We start from the raw sequence: 16,909 nt of genomic DNA on the forward strand, positions 1-16,909 counted from the left end.
ACATTTTAAAAAAATTAAAAAGACTAATGACTAGTGGCCCCAAGCTCTATCAAGCAGTGCCCACAGCTGATTGGTCACAGCAAACGTCCCAAGCAAGCATATATTTGCTTTGGAATCAACACCTCCCAGACCTGTTTGCATGTGCGATGAATCATCAGGGTCTATATGACTGCTAATACTTAACACAATGCAGGGTTCCCCCGAGCAGGAAAGGTACCATGCTCCAGACGAATAGCAAGCAGGACACAAGAATTTAGTTCTCTACAAGATCAAGGAAATCATTCTTACAGCTTAACCCTCCAAAGTCCATTCGTAAACGCAAGCACGTTTACCTTAGAAAAATATCAAAATAACTGCTTCAGTTTTTCATCACTTTCAACCTCAGAAGGCATTTCTTATGTGCCTTTTGGAAATTTAGGAAGTGGATTCTAAATGAAGAAAAGTAGAACTGGCCCCAGATTTATTAGAAAAAAAATCAGGGCCAATGTCAAACAGAATGTAAGTACAGTAAAACCTTGGATTGTGAGTAACTTGTTCTGTGTTTTGCAAGACGAGCAAACTTTTTTTAAGTTTATATATTATTATTTTGGAGAGAGAGAGGAAGGGCAGAGAGAGAGAGAGGGAGAGAGATCCCAAGTAGGCTCCACAGCGTGGAGCCCAATGTGGGGCTTGAACCCATGAACCGTGAGACCATGACCTGAGCCGAAACTAAGAGTCCAATGCTAACTGACTGAGCCACCCAGGTGCCCCTGAGCAAACATTTCTAATAAACTTTAACTTGACAGACGAGTGATGCCTTGCCATACAAGTGGTACCTGATGCCGAATGTCACATGACCACAACTGAGCCAATGGTTCTTGAAATTTGCTTTGATATACAAATGCTTTAGATTACAAGCATGTTTCTGAAAGGAATTAGCTCGTAAACCAAGGTTTTACTGTATGTGATTTCATCTGGAAATCAGGTAAAAGTTGAATGCAGAGAAGTTAGCAGCATTCAGAAGGCTGATCTACATCGGCCACAAGTCTAAAAAACTGCAGTGAGGTGGTGAAGAGACCCAGGGAATCAAGAATGTTTACAGAATCATTTCTAGGGTGGTGTGCGTGAAATAATTCATGTAACCAATGACCCACCATTTCCGAGGTCTTTTATTATACAAATACTTACTGCAGAGATATTAGACAACACAGATAAGGACGGTGACACCTGGGTGGCTCAGTCCATTGAGCATCCGACTTCGACTCAGGTTATGATCTTGTAGTTCGTGGGTTCAAACCCCGCATCGGGCTCTCTGCTGTCCCAGAACCTGCTTTGGATCCTCTAGTCTCCCTCTCTCTCTGCCCCTCCCTCACCCCACCTCTCTCTCTCTCTCTCAAAAATAGACATTAAAAAAAATACAAATAAGGATGGAAAAAAAAAATCACCTGTATTGCCATGACCTAGGGACAACACTGTTAATACTGTGGCGAAGATCCTTCCAGATTGTTTTCTATCAACAGCAGTATTATATATTTTTCCCCTTAAAAATCAGACCATACTGGGGCACCTGGGTGGCTCAGTCGGTTAAGTGGCTAACTTCAGCTCATGTCATGATCTCACGGTTTGTGAGTCGAGCCCCACATTGGGCTCTGTGCTGACAGCTCGGAGCTGGAGCCTGCTTCGGATTCTGTCTCCCTTTCTCTCTGCTCATCCCCTGCTTGCACTCTCTTTCTCTCTCAAAAATAAGCATTAAAAAAAATTTTTTTTCTTAAATCAGACCATAACTTACATACTACTTGGAAACCTGCTTTCTTCATGTACCTAGAACCTATCTTCCCACATCAAGACATCTTTTTACTTTATCTCAGTATTTTTAATGGCTACAGACTGCTTCTTCTATGGGTGTACCAAATTGAACCATTCTGCTATCATTAGCATTGACTTCCAGTTTTTTACTGTTAGAAAAAAGCTACAGTGAAAGACCTTTTTGCTAAATCTTTGTGCACATAGAAAGCCACTTCTCAGTACTACATTCTGGATCATGCGTGGCACCTGGCATTCAAGAGGACCTCTCCCTGTTGAGGTTCTAAGGCCTCACTGCTAGAGAGAGGCACCCCTCCCCAATCTCCAGGGGTCAGAGAAACCCAGAGCAACCCATTGGATGTACCCGATGTCCTGACTCTCCTGCTTTATTTAGGACATCATGAAAATCACTGTAAAAGGGAAGACAAGTGTAAGTGAAATGCCAGAACTTTCCCTGAATCTGTTTGCCATGAGGTCGAAAAGTAAACATTTTCCACTATTTATTAGCACCACCTTTGCAGAACCAGTTTCCTTTCAGTCTTCCTGTCTGACAGAATTAAGGTTTTGCTGTGAGACAGAAGGAAGCAGAGCCTTGTAGATGATCTTCTAGCAACTGAATGAAACCTGTACTGACCCAGAACAAGGTAATAACTGTTTTTTCTACTGTATTTTTATTTGCATTCCCCAGACCTCCTTTTTTTAGCTGCGTAAGATATGGATTCACAGGATGCCTGGGTGGCTCAGTCGGTTAAGTGTTGGACTCTTGATTTCAGCCCAGGTCACGATCTCACAGATCTTGTCATTGAGTCCCGCATGGGGCTCTGTGCTGACAGCATGGAGGCTGCTTGGGATTCTGTCTCTCTGCCCCTCTCCCCCACTCATGCTCTCTCAAAAATAAACACTTAAAAAAAAGAAAAAGATATGGGGGCGCCTGAGTGGCTCAGTTGGTTACGTATAGACTTCGGCTCAGGTCATGATCCCACGGTTCGTGAGTTCGAGCCCTGCATCGGGTGAGCTCGAGCCCCACTTTGGGCTCCATGCTAAACAGTGTGGAGCCTGCATGGGATTCTCCTTCTCTCTCTGGCCCCTCACTCACTCACGCCCTCTCTCGCTCCAAAAAAAAAGATATGGAGTCACAAGATGGTACATTTAAATCTTTTTGGGAGCACCTGGCTGGCTCAGTCAGTGGAACGTGCAACTCTGGATCTCAGGGTCAAGAGTTCAAGCCCCACACTGGGTGTAGAGATTATAAATAAACTTCAAAAAAAAGTCTTTTTATTAAAGCAGTTATTGTCACTGCTCCACTTTGGAATTTAAAACATAAATCCTTAGAGTCTGAATTTGGGGATGAAATTTCTGTTTTTATGTTTTGGTCCTTCCCCAGAAAAGCCAATTCCAACATGTAACTAAGCATAGGCCAGACTTCTAAGTAAGTTAAAAAGAATCCTGTCTTCTTTTTTCTAAATAGTTGGAGGAGACACAGAGTAGAATCTTGAAGGGCTAGAGCCCCCATTTAAAATCTCACTGAGGGGCGCCTGGGGGCTCAGTCGGTTAAGTGGCCGACTTCAGCTCAGGTCATGATCTCGCGGTCCGTGAGTTCGAGGCCCCGTGTCAGGCTCTGGGCTGATGGCTCAGAGCCTGGAGCCTGCTTCCGATTCTGTGTCTCCCTCTCTCTCTGCTCTGCCCCTCCCCCGTTCATGCTCTGTCTCTCTCTGTCCCAAAAATAAATAAACGTTAAAAAAAAAAAAAAATTTAAAATCTCACTGAACAGCCTCTCGCCTTGGATTTTGGAAGAGATGCATTGCTCCCGGGAACGGCTCACACAGAAGCCCAGAAGTGCTGCGCTAGCCAGCAGATCCTCTCAGAGGCAGTTCTGTAATCCCTATGACCTAGGAGCCCAGGTCTATAACGTCTAAACATCTAAACATGGTTAGCTTGATTCAGGCAGGAATCTCTTCAAACAAGACCAGTTCTTATGGGAAAGGTGCCTTTGGGGGACTTTCTAAGATTCAGTGTTGCACTCAATGGATACTCCGTTCTCTTGGTACTCAACACATGCTCCTTGAATCAACAGGAACATATTAGTAAAGCGTTCTCGGATTTTCCCGAACAGCCTTAACCCAAAGTCTGAACGCCGGTAAGTTTTCGTGACCTTTAGGAACCGTATTAAAAGGCCCCTGGATGGCTCAGTTGGTTAAGCGTCCGACTCTTGATTTCGACTCAGGCCATGATCTATGGTTCGTGAGCTTGAGCCCTGTGTGGGGCTCTGCACTGACAGTATGGAGCCTGCTTAGGGTTCTCTCTGTCCCTCTCTTTCTGCCTTCCCCCGCTTGCACGTGCGCTCTATCTCAAAAAAACAAACAAACAAACGAACATTTAAAAGATAGAACACTGGTATTAAGTCTCCTAAGAATGGCCTGAGTGAACTGAGGCAAGGACCTTGGTGGGTGCTGAGACAGACGTCACAACGGTGGTACCATGATTAAATAAGTTTTTATTGTCACATTTAACTGCTTTGTCAGATACACATTGTAGGTTTCAGTATGGCATAAAAATAAAGGTATTTTCCTGAATGTCAGAATCTGAACAGAGGAGATGGCTATGGCACTTAAAAAAATGAAATTCACACTGGTGCTGAAGCTGCTAGAAAGGAGCCGATAACCAGAACACATGTGCAGATGAAGAGGTCTGCAACCATCTCAAATCGAATGGCAGTGGTGTAAGGCCAACAAAACAGTGACAGCAGAAAGTACAGACCCCAGAGTGGATCTTCGGAAGAACGGCACTTTTAGCATTCATTTTTCGGTCTACACGGTGTCATTTAGTATTGGAACCGAAGCTCAAGGGAGTCGACTTCTCTCCAACGAAATAAAACTACTTTTCCAGAACCCCGGATTTAAGCCTCTTTAAAACCTTTCTTATCCTCACAGGTTTAACTAGTTCACGGGAAAGGTCAGTCACATCCCAAAGCGTTAACTTCGGCGGGCTGACCTCATCACAAACGCTGGGTCTTGTCATTTCCAAACCAGGAACCTAGCGCGCTCATGAATGTCTTTAGTGGTTTCACACATTCTGGGCAAAACTAGAAACAAGCGGTAATTAAATAAAAATATAAGTGCATCCCAACAGAAAGTCTCTACACATTCCGCAACTATCCTCCAAGTAGCAATTTAAAAAATAATAAGTATGGTTATTCAGGTTTAAAATGAATCTCTAGTCACCAAGATTCCCAAATGGTTTATCAAACATCTTTCCTCCACAAATAAAACTAACACTAGGATTGGTCAGAATTGCTAAATGCGTTCTATCCCTTACGTACGAACTCGGCTAACTCCACTGCGTCTGGAGTCTGTTCCGCATGAAGCGCAGGTCTGGAGCAGAACTCCTTTCTGTTATCTGCTGCTGTGTGTCCTTCGGTTGGAAGACTCCAGAACAGAGACCATAAATGTGGCTAGTGCAACAAAGCAGTCACTGTCATACCCCGAAAGAAAAATAAGTAATTTATTTTATGACATACTTATTTGGATGATTACTTACTGGTAATTAGTATCTCTACATTTTTTTTTTTTTTCTTTGAAAGGCAACCATTTTAAGTGACAACAAATATCAGGCTAGTAGAAAAGAGTTGAAACAAAGCCCTCTCTTTGATCTCACAAAGTCATGCAGACAAGAGAAGGTCCATCCGATTTGTTCCAATCAGGCTTCTTGGAATTATCAAAATTTCTTTCTGGCAAAGATGAATTTGGCTCATCATAGAAAGAAGGTTCTTTGAAGGCTGCTGCTAAACTCGTTTCCCTTTGAAAAAGTAAATTTCAAGCATGATAGTGCAAGAGGTAAGTTTTTGATTTATAGAACATTTATAGACTAATTGTGCTTAGTCTCTAATTTTTTCCAATTATTTGAAAGAACAGAAACTATGTTGATAAGTTTCACTCTGCCTAATTACCAGTACATCCATGAATCGCACCAGAATTAGGACAATTTGATTATCTTAATGATTCGGTCGCGAAACCTGCGCACTGCGACTGCAGGTGGGAACCGGCGGACGTGAGGCTCCTACCAGTTAGTTCTGTGCCCGGGGACCCTCCTGTTGGGTGTCCGGGGCTCTGAGAAAGCAGTTCTCCCCCCTCCCCCAGATTAAGTCCTCAAAAACCTCTCTCAGTAAGCAATGAAGAAAAACCATGCTAAGTGGAGAGTTTCTTGTTCAGCTAAATCTGGGAGGTCTGAGTGTTCCTGGAGCCCCCGTCGGGATGTGTCAGGGCCCGAGAATCCCTCGAATGGGAGTATTCGCTGTTAGAGGGTTCTGTGGGGTCAATCAAATTTTCGTAATCGCTGTCATCAGACTCCTCGACACTGTCTCCAGCTGCTCTTTGGGAAGGAGGAAGGTCTGTGTCGCTCCCGGGACACTGCAGTCCGGCACTGCTGGAAGCGTAACTGGAAGAACCCACGGCCTGCGGCCGAGGCATAAAGACACTAGTTTCCATGCGAGAATGGCTCAAAGTACTTTCTTGATTGTTTGGGTGAAAATCAGAATAAGGGGGAGGAGGATCGGAGGCCTCTGCGTCTCCAAGCGTACTTCTACCTTCGGCTGCAAGCCCAGCGTAGGGCATCCGGGGGCTGAAGGCCGGTCCCGAACTTTCGGATGGCACCTGCCTGCTGATCATCGCCTGCTGCAGTCCTGGACCAAAACAAAGAAAACTGTAACACTTTCTCCATTTTGGCAGCTTTGCATCTCAACGCACTAAGCAGTCAGCCTGAATGTTCCAGAGAATGGCAACAAAGCAGTGAAACTGATTACTACTCTTAATTATCTTACATGTGCACGGTACTTCATAATTTACAAAACATGTTCCTATAATTTTTTAAGCCTCAAAAAAAACTTCTGCGGGGGGCGCCTGGGTGGCTCAGTTGGTTGAGCGTCCGGCTTTATAGCTCAGGGCATGATCTTGCAGTTTGTGAGCTCGAACTCTCTGCTATCAGTGTAGAGCCCACTTCGGATCCTGTCGCCCTCTCTCTGTCCCTCCCCGGCTCATGTGCTCTCTCTCTCTCAAAAATAAATAATCATTTAACAAAATAATAAGGTTTTCAGAAGGTTTTATTATTATTATTATTATTATTATTATTATTCAGAAGGTTTTAATAAAAACCTTCTGAAGTCGTCATTATTAATATCACTGTTCGCCAAATGATTAACCAAGGGACCAGAGTTCAGAAAGGCTAAGTGACTTCACTAAGGGAGCAACTAGAAGTGAGGCCCTGATACTCAAAAGGCAGATCTTCTCATTCCAAATCCTGTGCTGTTTCCCTCCCCTTGCTTACTGTGCTTACAGACTGTGGGGACGGGAATAAACAGTCCTTACCACCCGTGGCAGTCATTTGAATGTGACTTTCTTCTTTGATAGACATCAAAAAGCATTTCTCTTTACAACTACTCATCACAATACACTCGTATACCATTTTCTCCTTCCAAGTTTAAAAGCCCTATATTAGGTGGCCAATTTTCCAGGTTCTAGGCCATAAATACAGCACATTTTTTTTCTTTTTTTTCTTTAAGGTAAGCTCTACCCCAACGTTGGGCTCAAACTCACCACCCTGAGATCAAGAGCTGCACTCTCCATCGATTGAGCCAGCCGGGCACCCCAATATAGTGCATTTTTGTGTATGCTCTGGAATAATACCACAACTAGGAGTCCACAGCCTTGAAAAACACTCATACAAAATTTAGAATAGAACAGAGAAAATAAAATCACCCATAATTCTATCGCCTAGATAATACTATTAGACTTTTGGTGAAAAGAGTACAGGATTTGTTGGAGTTAAAACATAAACATTTTAGGGGCATCTGAATGGCTCAGTTGGTTGAGTGTTCAACTTCGGCTCAGGTCATGATCTCACGGTTTGTGAGTTCAAACCCCAGTCGTGCTCTGTGCTGACAGATCAGAGCCTGGAGCCTGCTTCAGATTCTGTGTCTCCCTCTCTCTCTGCCCCTCCCCTGCTCATGCTCTGTCTCTCAAAACTGAATAAATGTTAAATAAATAAAAATAAATAAATAAATAAATATTAAAAGTTAAAAAAAAAAAGATAAAGATTTTAGATGTCAACCCTTCCCCCCGTTTCTGAATTCCAGTCTCATTATCCAGCCTGGTGTGTGTGTGCGTGTGTGTGTGTGTGTATTTTAAACATAGCTGACATTGTGTGTTTATGTCATTTTACATCCTAGTGCTTTCTGGGTACTATCTCAGGTCATTACTGGGTATTATCTGGTAATATGCTGGTAATATAGTGGGTATTATCCCAGGTCATTAAAAATTCACCTTAATGGCTGTACAATTTCCACCATATATATGCCATAATTTATTCAATTATTCTACTGCTATTTATTTGACTACTCCAATAGGTTGTTTCTAAGATTTTAGAGTTACAAAGTTGTGATTATTATTCTTGTGTAGAAATCCTTGTCTGCATTCCTGATTATCTCTCAAAAAATGTTAACACTAAATGTGAATCAGGTATCACTTACCTGGAAATATAAATTACCTTTTAATTGGTTTACAAATATTTTTTTTAAGTTACTTTTTTAAAGTTTATTTGCTTATTTTGGGAGAATGTGCATCCAAGCGGGGGAGGGACACAGAGAGAGAGAAAGAGAGAGAGAGAGAGAGAGAGAGAGAGAGAGAATCCCAAGCAGGCTCTGCTCTGTCAGTGCAGAGCCTGATGTGGGATTCGATCTCTTAAACCGAAATCAAGAGTCGGACGCTTAACCGACTGAGCCACCCAGATGTCCCGGTTTGCAAGTAGTTCTTCTTAAATCAGAAAAGATTATACATTTAATGTACACAGGTTAAATGTGGTGATGCTATAGCAAACATGTCTCTTCCCATGCTGGAATCAATAGATTCTTGGGCCTAATTCTCATTCAACAGCTGGTTCCCTTAGCCTAATTGTATCCATTCATCCACAGCTACCAAAAAAACAGACATTACACAGCCTTTGCTGTGGATCCTAGAATCAAGTGAATGTAAAAGAATATTGGATCTGGGAAGGCAAGCTGGTGCAGCCACTCTGGAAAACAGTATGGAGGTTCCTCAAAAACTGAAAACAGAACTACCCTAACGACCCAGCAATTGCACTACTAGGCATTTATCCAAGGGATACAGGTGTGCTGTTTCAAGGGGCACATGTACCCCCAGTTTAGAGTGGTACTATCGACAATAGCCAAAGATGGAAATGGCCCAAATGTCCATCGAGGGACGAATGGATAAAGAAGATGTGGTATATATCTACAATGAGTATCACTCGGCAATCAAAAAGAAGGAAATGTGCCACTAGGCACTACATGGATGGGAACCCACGTGGAAGGTATTACGCTAAGATGAAATTAGTCACTCAGAGAAAGACAAAAATCATAGGACTTCACTCCTATGAGGGACTTTAAGAGACAAAACAGATGAACGTAAGGGAAGGGAAACAAAAATAATATAAAAACAGGGAGGGACAAAACAAAAGAGACTCATAAATATGGAGAACAAACTGAGGATTGCTGGAGGGGTTGTGGGAGGGGGATGGGCTACAGGGGGTAAGGGGCAGTAAGGAATCTACTACTCCCGAAATCTTGTTGCACTACACGCTAATTTGGACGTAAATTTAAAAAATAAATTAAAAAAAAAAAGAGAATATTGGGTCGCTCCTTTATGGTCGGTATGATGAACACGGACATGATCCCCACCCGGGAGGCGTTCGGGGTTATTAAAATTCAGTCAGAACTTCACGTCTGCTATGAACAGACCGTAGCGGTCAAGGCACACAAGTCTGCGGCAACCCTTTCCTGGGATTTATTCTCACTTGCTTCACACCTTTCTCCTTTTAATCTCCTCTTTTGGTTTCAGAGACTTGGGAAGGACACCATGGGAAACAGTACTTCTCTTCTGGAAAGCTTAGAGACAAGCAAACGCTCTCTCGCCATCAGCCCACGCGGGGCTGGACGAGTGTAGAAGGGTTCCTGTGATTTATCGTGTGGTTCGACGTTTTGAAACGAGACGTTTCCCTGATACCAAATGGTGAAAGTAATGGAAACTCACTTCTTCTTGCTCCTTTCATGTTTCCTCTGAGTGATTTGTCTTCTCAATTTGTTCACTTCTGCCTGACAAGACGCAACAACGCGCTCGCTCTTTTCCACATCTGCACACACTGCCTGAGGGAAAAAATGACAACAGGAAACAGTCCGTTTCAAATTCAAGCACGAGGTGTTCCACGGAGACAGCACTGACTGGAGCCCTAGGAAGAGCTCAGACGCTGCCTCGAGTCACAAAGCAGATGTGGGAGGCAGAGCAGGATCAGGAGGGCCCAAGGGACAGGTCCTGTTATCCACTGACTTGCTTCTTAATTCTGTGAAGATGATGATGCTACTGAGTCTCTGGACTCTTGAAAATAGGGTAAGATGGGAAAGATTTGATTCTTCCTTGCATACCAGTCTACATCCAAAGGATGAACAACAGATAGGACAGGAATGAGAGGCTTTCAACTTTAATTTATAACCAACAATCAAAAATCAGATGTCACAAATAAACTTATTTCACAGAAAAAGATTATCATTGGGGAGAGCGGGGAGGCAAAGTTTCAAGTCGAGGACTTAATAAGACAGCCAGGGAGTCTACACCCTATGCCACCTGGCTACTCCCATCAAGGCACTCGATGCGTTACTGGCGGCTGCACAGCAGGCCTTATGCAGTCGGCAGTGAAATGAGAACAGCCACTCTGAGGTCGGCTAGGACAGTGCTGACAGCCTGCAAAGAGCACGGTCATGAATTTAGGACAAAAAGCTGTTTTTCACTGCACGTTCCTTCCATAGCAGAAATACCAGAAACTGCAGAAAGTAGGCCGGTCACCAGCGAGCCTGTATAAAGCTCCCTGTGCTGCTAGGTGGGCCGGGACCCTACTCTGGAACACTAACGCTGGAAACTGCGTCGTGCGTGCTTTCTGCTTTGGCCCCAAGCCGATCAGTGTGCTTCCCTCTTTTTCGGTAGCTGCCTGCACTCCCCTCGCTATTCCTTGGGGCTTTCTTCCTCAAAGCTAGGCTTTCTCCAGGTCTGGGAGAGCTTCTTCAGCCACAACCACTTCCCCTCTTGTTCTCAGAGCCTCTTTTGTCCTTAGGGTTCAGAGCAAATTACTCATAGGAACACACTGGGGATGATGCAAAGATCGTGGGAAAGTACTGTTAGCACCTAGCTCAATCACTGGCTTGTAGGAGATGTTTCCATAAATACTTGTTGCATGAATGACTAGGAATGAACAGGCTCCAGGGAGATCCTCCCACTCGATGGAGGCAGCTGGGGGCAAAGCGAGTGAACCGGAGCGAAGGAGCAGGGCTGTACCGGTCACGGGCGCCCTTTGATGCGGGTCCCCAACTCCGAGTGTCCTGATGAAGACAGCTGTGTTCTCAGCGATCCTTTAAACGTGGAATGTATTTCCCCAAAGAAAACACTGTTATAACGGGGTCAGAAGTATTTAAACTAGTAATACTAATACTGTACTTCAGACTCTCTACTTTCATCAGGCGCATAATGAGACAGGCCTTTTGTAGGCTGACGTGAGTAACTACCCCACACATCTGATACTATTTGGGGAAAGCACATTCTGACTTTTGGACCATGATTCATTTGTCAGTTGGGAGATGATTAAAAATTAAAGTAGAATTAAAAGCACTTGGGCATTATGAATAAGATAAAAAACTAGTAAATAGAGAGTTACCTGCACTTTCTCCTGAAGTGCATTATACACCTGATAAATCGCCCTGATGTCTTTCATGACTCCATCCTTGTCAAAAAAGTCAGTACCTAGAAGACAGGAAAAAGACGTCACACAAATTATCACGACCAGAAAGGGCATTCTCCTATCACTCTTCCCGCCTCAATTCATTACGTAAATGCTACAGTTCCAAGTGACTGTCTCAGCAGCAATGCCCATGCCACTAGACATCACGGAAGAGAACAAAAAAAGAACCCACGTTACCAAGACAACTTGAAAGTAATAAAACGCTACCCATTTAGCAGTGACCACATTTAGCTTTGGAACCTCAGAAATATGCATACTCTTTCAAAACTTTTATATCGATTGCAAAAAAAAAACACAACAAAAAAACTGGGGCAAATGTTTAAAACAAAAGTACTGGTGAAGGTAAACTATCTTTTCGATAAGCATGAAATTCTGACATGTGCGGTGGGTGGGCTAGAGGATGACCCAGCTGCATTTTTCCACTTCAATCACATCAAGCTTGATCTCGCTTGTCTTCCATGAATCTGTTAAACACTGTTCACGGAAGAAAGGAAAACACTTCCATTTTACTTTCAACTTACCCATGCTCTTTGATAACTTTGGCGTAACTCTGAGAAGTATTTGGCAACTGAAGAAACTTTTGTACTCTTGCTGGTCTAGTATGCCTAGATTGGGGATAGCAAGGGATATCCTTTGATTATACCTGCGGAAGCATGGAGAAAGGACCATGTCAAAGGCGCTGCTCTGCTTGAACCATGGGTCCTGGCAGTAGGAGTTGGGAGTCTCGGCACGGATGAACTACCAGAAGGTCTCACAGGAGCACCTATTTTTACAACCCAAGGACATATGAACTGGTAGAAACTCGACTGTAAACTCCTTGAGAGCAGAGGTCCCGTCTCATACCTCCTTTTGCATCCCCACAGCAACTGGCAGAGCGCTGAGGTTGCTGTTAAGAGCTCAGGAAATACCCACTGATTACTTAATGGAAATCTGCAAAACGGCTATTTAACAATTAATAATTGTTTTCACAAAGGGCACCTGGGTAAGTAGCTCAGTCGGATCAAGCATCCGATTTTGGCTCAAGTCATGAGCTCACGATCGTGAGTTCGAGCCCTACACTGGGCTCCCTGCTGTCAGTAAGGAGTCGGCTTTGGATCCTCTGTTTCCCTCTTTCTGCCCTTCCCTGCATGTGCTCTCTCTCTCAAAAATAAATAAAACATTTAGGGGCGCCTGGGTGGCTCAGTTGGTTAAGTATCCGACTTCGGCTCAGGTCATGATCCCACTGCTTGTGGGTTCGAGCCCCACGTCCGGCTCTGTGCTGACAGCTCAGAGCCTGGAGCCTGCTTCAGATTCTGTCTCCGTCTCTCTGCCCCTCCCCCGCTCAGCTCGGTCTCTCTCTCAAATATAAATAAAAACAGTAAAAAAAAATTTTTTTTTATTAATAACAATTATTTTCACTAATGTTGATGTAATATAGTTTACAAGTGAATTTCCAGAAAGAACCTTTCTGTTATTTACAGATAGAGATCATAATCATGATTTTTTTTTTTTTTTTTTTTTTTTTTTTTTTTTTTTTTGCTTTCATAAGTTCACAATGCAAAACCCTCATTAACCAGTAGGTGGATCAATTTACAATTTTCTCTTTGAAATTGGTTTTAAAATTACAGGCTACCAGAGCAGTAAAACTGTATTTCTACATAATGGATTATGGAGAAGCAAATGATGATTTCCAGCTATTATTCCTATAAGAATTTATGCATAATTAACATATCTTGCTAATGCTTCTTGATTCAAAAGCAATTTTAATTATACAACTGACAGGAAAATACCTTCTCTCATTACAAAGAAAGCTAGCTGAAAGAGAATTATAAAAGCTTTTTTTTTTTTTAATGTTTATTTATTTTTTTGTAAGAGACAGAGGCAGAGCATGAGCATAGGAGGGGCAGAGAGACAGAGAGGGAGACACAGAGTCTGAGCAGGCTCCAGCTCTGAGCTGTCAATGCAGAGCCCAACGTGGGCTCGAACCCATGAACCTGTGAGATCCTGACCTGAGCCGAAGTCGGAGGCTTAACTGGACTGAGCCCCCCAGGCGCCCCAAAAGCTTTTCTTTAAAGATGCAATAATATGCACATTTTCAAAGTCATAAATCTCAATCATTTTGCACAACATCTTTACTGTTTACATGAGCTGGTGGGAATTCTTTCTTTACCGTCGATTTGGCCTAAAGAGAACATATCTAAAGGCATGAGTGGAATTGTTGGCGGTAGAGATGAAGCCTGAAGAGAAGGAAGACGAGGTCGGGCACCCCAAGGATGCGGGTGAGCTGCTTATGGATCACCTGCTCTCTGTATGACATCTGCTGCTGTGTGTTTCGCCGGAATCTGTACCATCCAATAACTTTCTGCAATGAAAACAAAAGGAAGAAAGGTATTAAAACTTGCATGAAATCTTATGAATTTAATTCTGAACGTATCGATACAAACACCTGTAAACACGTTCATAGCAGCTTTATGTGCAATAGCTCAAAACCAGAAATAACCCAATTGTTCATCAATAGGTGAATGAATAAACAAACAAGATTCCTAGAAGAAAAACACAGGCAGCAATCTTTTGACGTCAGAAACATTTTTCTAGATATGCCTCCTCTGGCAAGGGAAACGAAAGCAACAATAAACTATTGGGACTACATCAAATAAAAAGCTTCTGTGCAGCAAGGGAAATAATCAACAAAACTAAAAGACAACCTACTGACTGGGAGAAGATATTTGCAAATGATGTATTCAATATGGGGTTAATATCCAAAATATATAAAGAACTCCTACAACTCAACACCAAAAAACCAAATAATCCAATTTAAAAATGGGCAGAGGACATGAACAGACATTTTTTTTGTAACGAAGGCATACAGATGGCTAACAGACACATGAAAAGATGCTCAACATCACTAATCATCAGGGAAATGCAAATCAAACCACAAGGAGATATCGACTCACACCTGTCAGAACAGCTAAAAAACAAAAAACAAAAAACCCACAAGAAACAACAAATGTTGGTGAGGATGTGCATAGAAAGGAACTCTCGTGCACTGCTGGTGGGAATGCAACTGGTACAGCCGTGGTGGGAAACAGTACGGAGGTTCCTCAAAGAATTAAAATAAAATTACCATATGATCCAGTAATTCTGCTACTGGGCATTTACTCAAAGAAAACAAAAACACTAATTTGAAAAGATGTACACACCCCTGTGTTTATTGCAGCATTAATTACAATAACCAAGATATGGAAGCAGCTCAAGTGTCCATCCATAGAAGAATGGACAAAGAAGATATGGTAATATACACGATGGAGTATTAGGTATAGAAAGAATGAAATCTTACCATTTGCACCAACATGATGGATCTAGAGGATTTAATGCTACGTGAAATAGGTCAGTCAGAGAAAGACAAATATTGTACGTTTTCCTCATACGTGGAATTTAGGAAACAAATGAACAAAGCAAAAAAGCGATCAACAAAAACGAAAACAGACTCTTAACTACAGAGAACTGGTGGTTGCCAGAGGGAGGTAGGTGGGGAAATGAGTGAAACAGACGAAGGATTAAGAGTATGTTTATCATGAGGAGCACTGAGTAACGTACAGAATTGTTGAATCATTTGTAAACCTGAAACAAATACAATACTATTATTAATTATACTTGAATTAAAGATTATAAATATACATATATATAAACTTTTTAAAAAAGGGACAGAAGGAGATTTTGCAGGGATATGTTCATTATGTTATGCTGAAGGTTTCATGGGTGTATGAATATTTCAAAACTTATTTAAGTGTGTACTCTAAATATGTGCAGCTCACTGTATGTCAATTATACCTCAATACAATGATTTAACGAAGTTTAGCTTCGTCAGCTCTAACTATGGGATAACTCAACTGTCTAAGCAAATTAGACTGTTATGCTCTCTGGAAGAATATTTCTTGTAATATGATCTCCTAGACACCCGGAGCTAATCAACTGCTCCTGGACCCTACCAAACCTGCAGAATCAGAACATCCCAGGGTAGAACCAGGAATATAAATTTAAAACAATTCCTTGAGTTTTTTCTTATACACACTAAAGTTTGAAAATCTCTGTTGTGGAATACTTAACTCTATCAGAAAAATAACCTTCATATAGCCTCTTTCTTTGAAACATACAATTTAAGTGAAAATCCTGATTTAAGAAGTAAAGGTAATTAAAAATTGTTAGCATCACTTTTTTCTTTTTTTAACATTTTCTTTTTTAATGTTTATTATTATTTATTTATTTTTAATATGAAATTTATTGTCGCATCACTTTTTTCTAATGTTTGTTTATTTTTGAGGCAGAGAAAGCACGAGTGTGGGAGGGGCAGAGAGAGAGGCAGACAGAGGATCCAAAGCAGGCTCCCTGCTGACAGTAGTAAGCCCAATGCGGGGTTTGAACCCACAACCATGAGATCACGACCTGAGCTGAAGTCAGAGGTTCAACCAGCTGAGCCACCCAGATGCCCTTGTTAGTGTCATTTTAAAATTAATAGTAAATTTCGATATGTTTTGGAACTTTCATGTAGGAAGGAAATGAACCAATCTTTGCCGAACCCCTGTGCCCAGCCCCCAGATAGCTGTATTATAAATATTTTCACTAACTATCACAACTCTGGCAGGTGAGTAATGTTTTCTCCACTGGGTTTATATCACATGCAAGGAACTACAGGGAACAAAGAAATAGTTCCTGCCCTCATGGAGTTATTACTGACTATATAAAGCACAACTTCCAATAAAGCAATTCATTCTGCTTTTTTTTTAAAGAAATATTTTCTTTTTTTTTTTTTTAATGATTATTTATTTTGAGAGAGAGACAGAGAGCTTGAGTGGAGGAGGGACAGAGAGAGACACACAGAAACCAAAGCAGGCCCCAGGCTCTGAGCTATCAGCACAGAGACCGACACAGGGCTCGAACCCACGAACTGTGACGTCATGGCCTGAGCCAAAGTCGGACGCTTAACCGACTGAACGCCCAGGTGTCCCCTGATACTCTTTTTTTAAAAAATGCTTATTTATTATTTTGAGAGAAAGAGAGAGTGCACACAAGTGGGAGAGGGGCAGAGACAGAGACAGAGAGAGAATCCCAAGCAGGCTCCACAATGTCAGCACAGAGCCCAACGTGGGGCTCAATCTCACAAACTGCGAGATGATGACCCAAGTTAAAATCAAGAGTCAGACGCTTAACTGAGTCACCCAGGCGCCCCAATTCTGATGTTCTTTAAACGAAAATAAAACCCAAACATTTTCTGACAACGTTACATCTTATAAATACGTTTGTCCAAAGTCGCGGAGCT

General features: G+C 42.3%; 1 protein-coding gene across 1 annotated transcript in view; it reads right to left on the reverse strand.

Annotated features, from left to right (window-relative positions):
• Nucleotides 1-4,255: 4,255 nt before the first annotated feature.
• The window catches only part of ABRAXAS2 (abraxas 2, BRISC complex subunit), a 31,158-nt gene continuing 18,504 nt past the window's right edge, over nt 4,256-16,909 (reverse strand). The window contains 8 exon segments of the mRNA XM_030334511.1: nt 4,256-6,460; nt 9,701-9,702; nt 9,861-9,973; nt 11,530-11,615; nt 12,124-12,193; nt 12,196-12,256; nt 13,763-13,830; nt 13,832-13,954. Coding sequence (XP_030190371.1) covers nt 5,991-6,460; nt 9,701-9,702; nt 9,861-9,973; nt 11,530-11,615; nt 12,124-12,193; nt 12,196-12,256; nt 13,763-13,830; nt 13,832-13,954 — 993 coding nt within the window. The 3' untranslated portion in view covers nt 4,256-5,990.

Source organism: Lynx canadensis, chromosome D2 (assembly GCF_007474595.2).
Source record: "Lynx canadensis isolate LIC74 chromosome D2, mLynCan4.pri.v2, whole genome shotgun sequence".
In the NCBI taxonomy this organism is placed as follows: Eukaryota; Metazoa; Chordata; class Mammalia; order Carnivora; family Felidae; genus Lynx; species Lynx canadensis.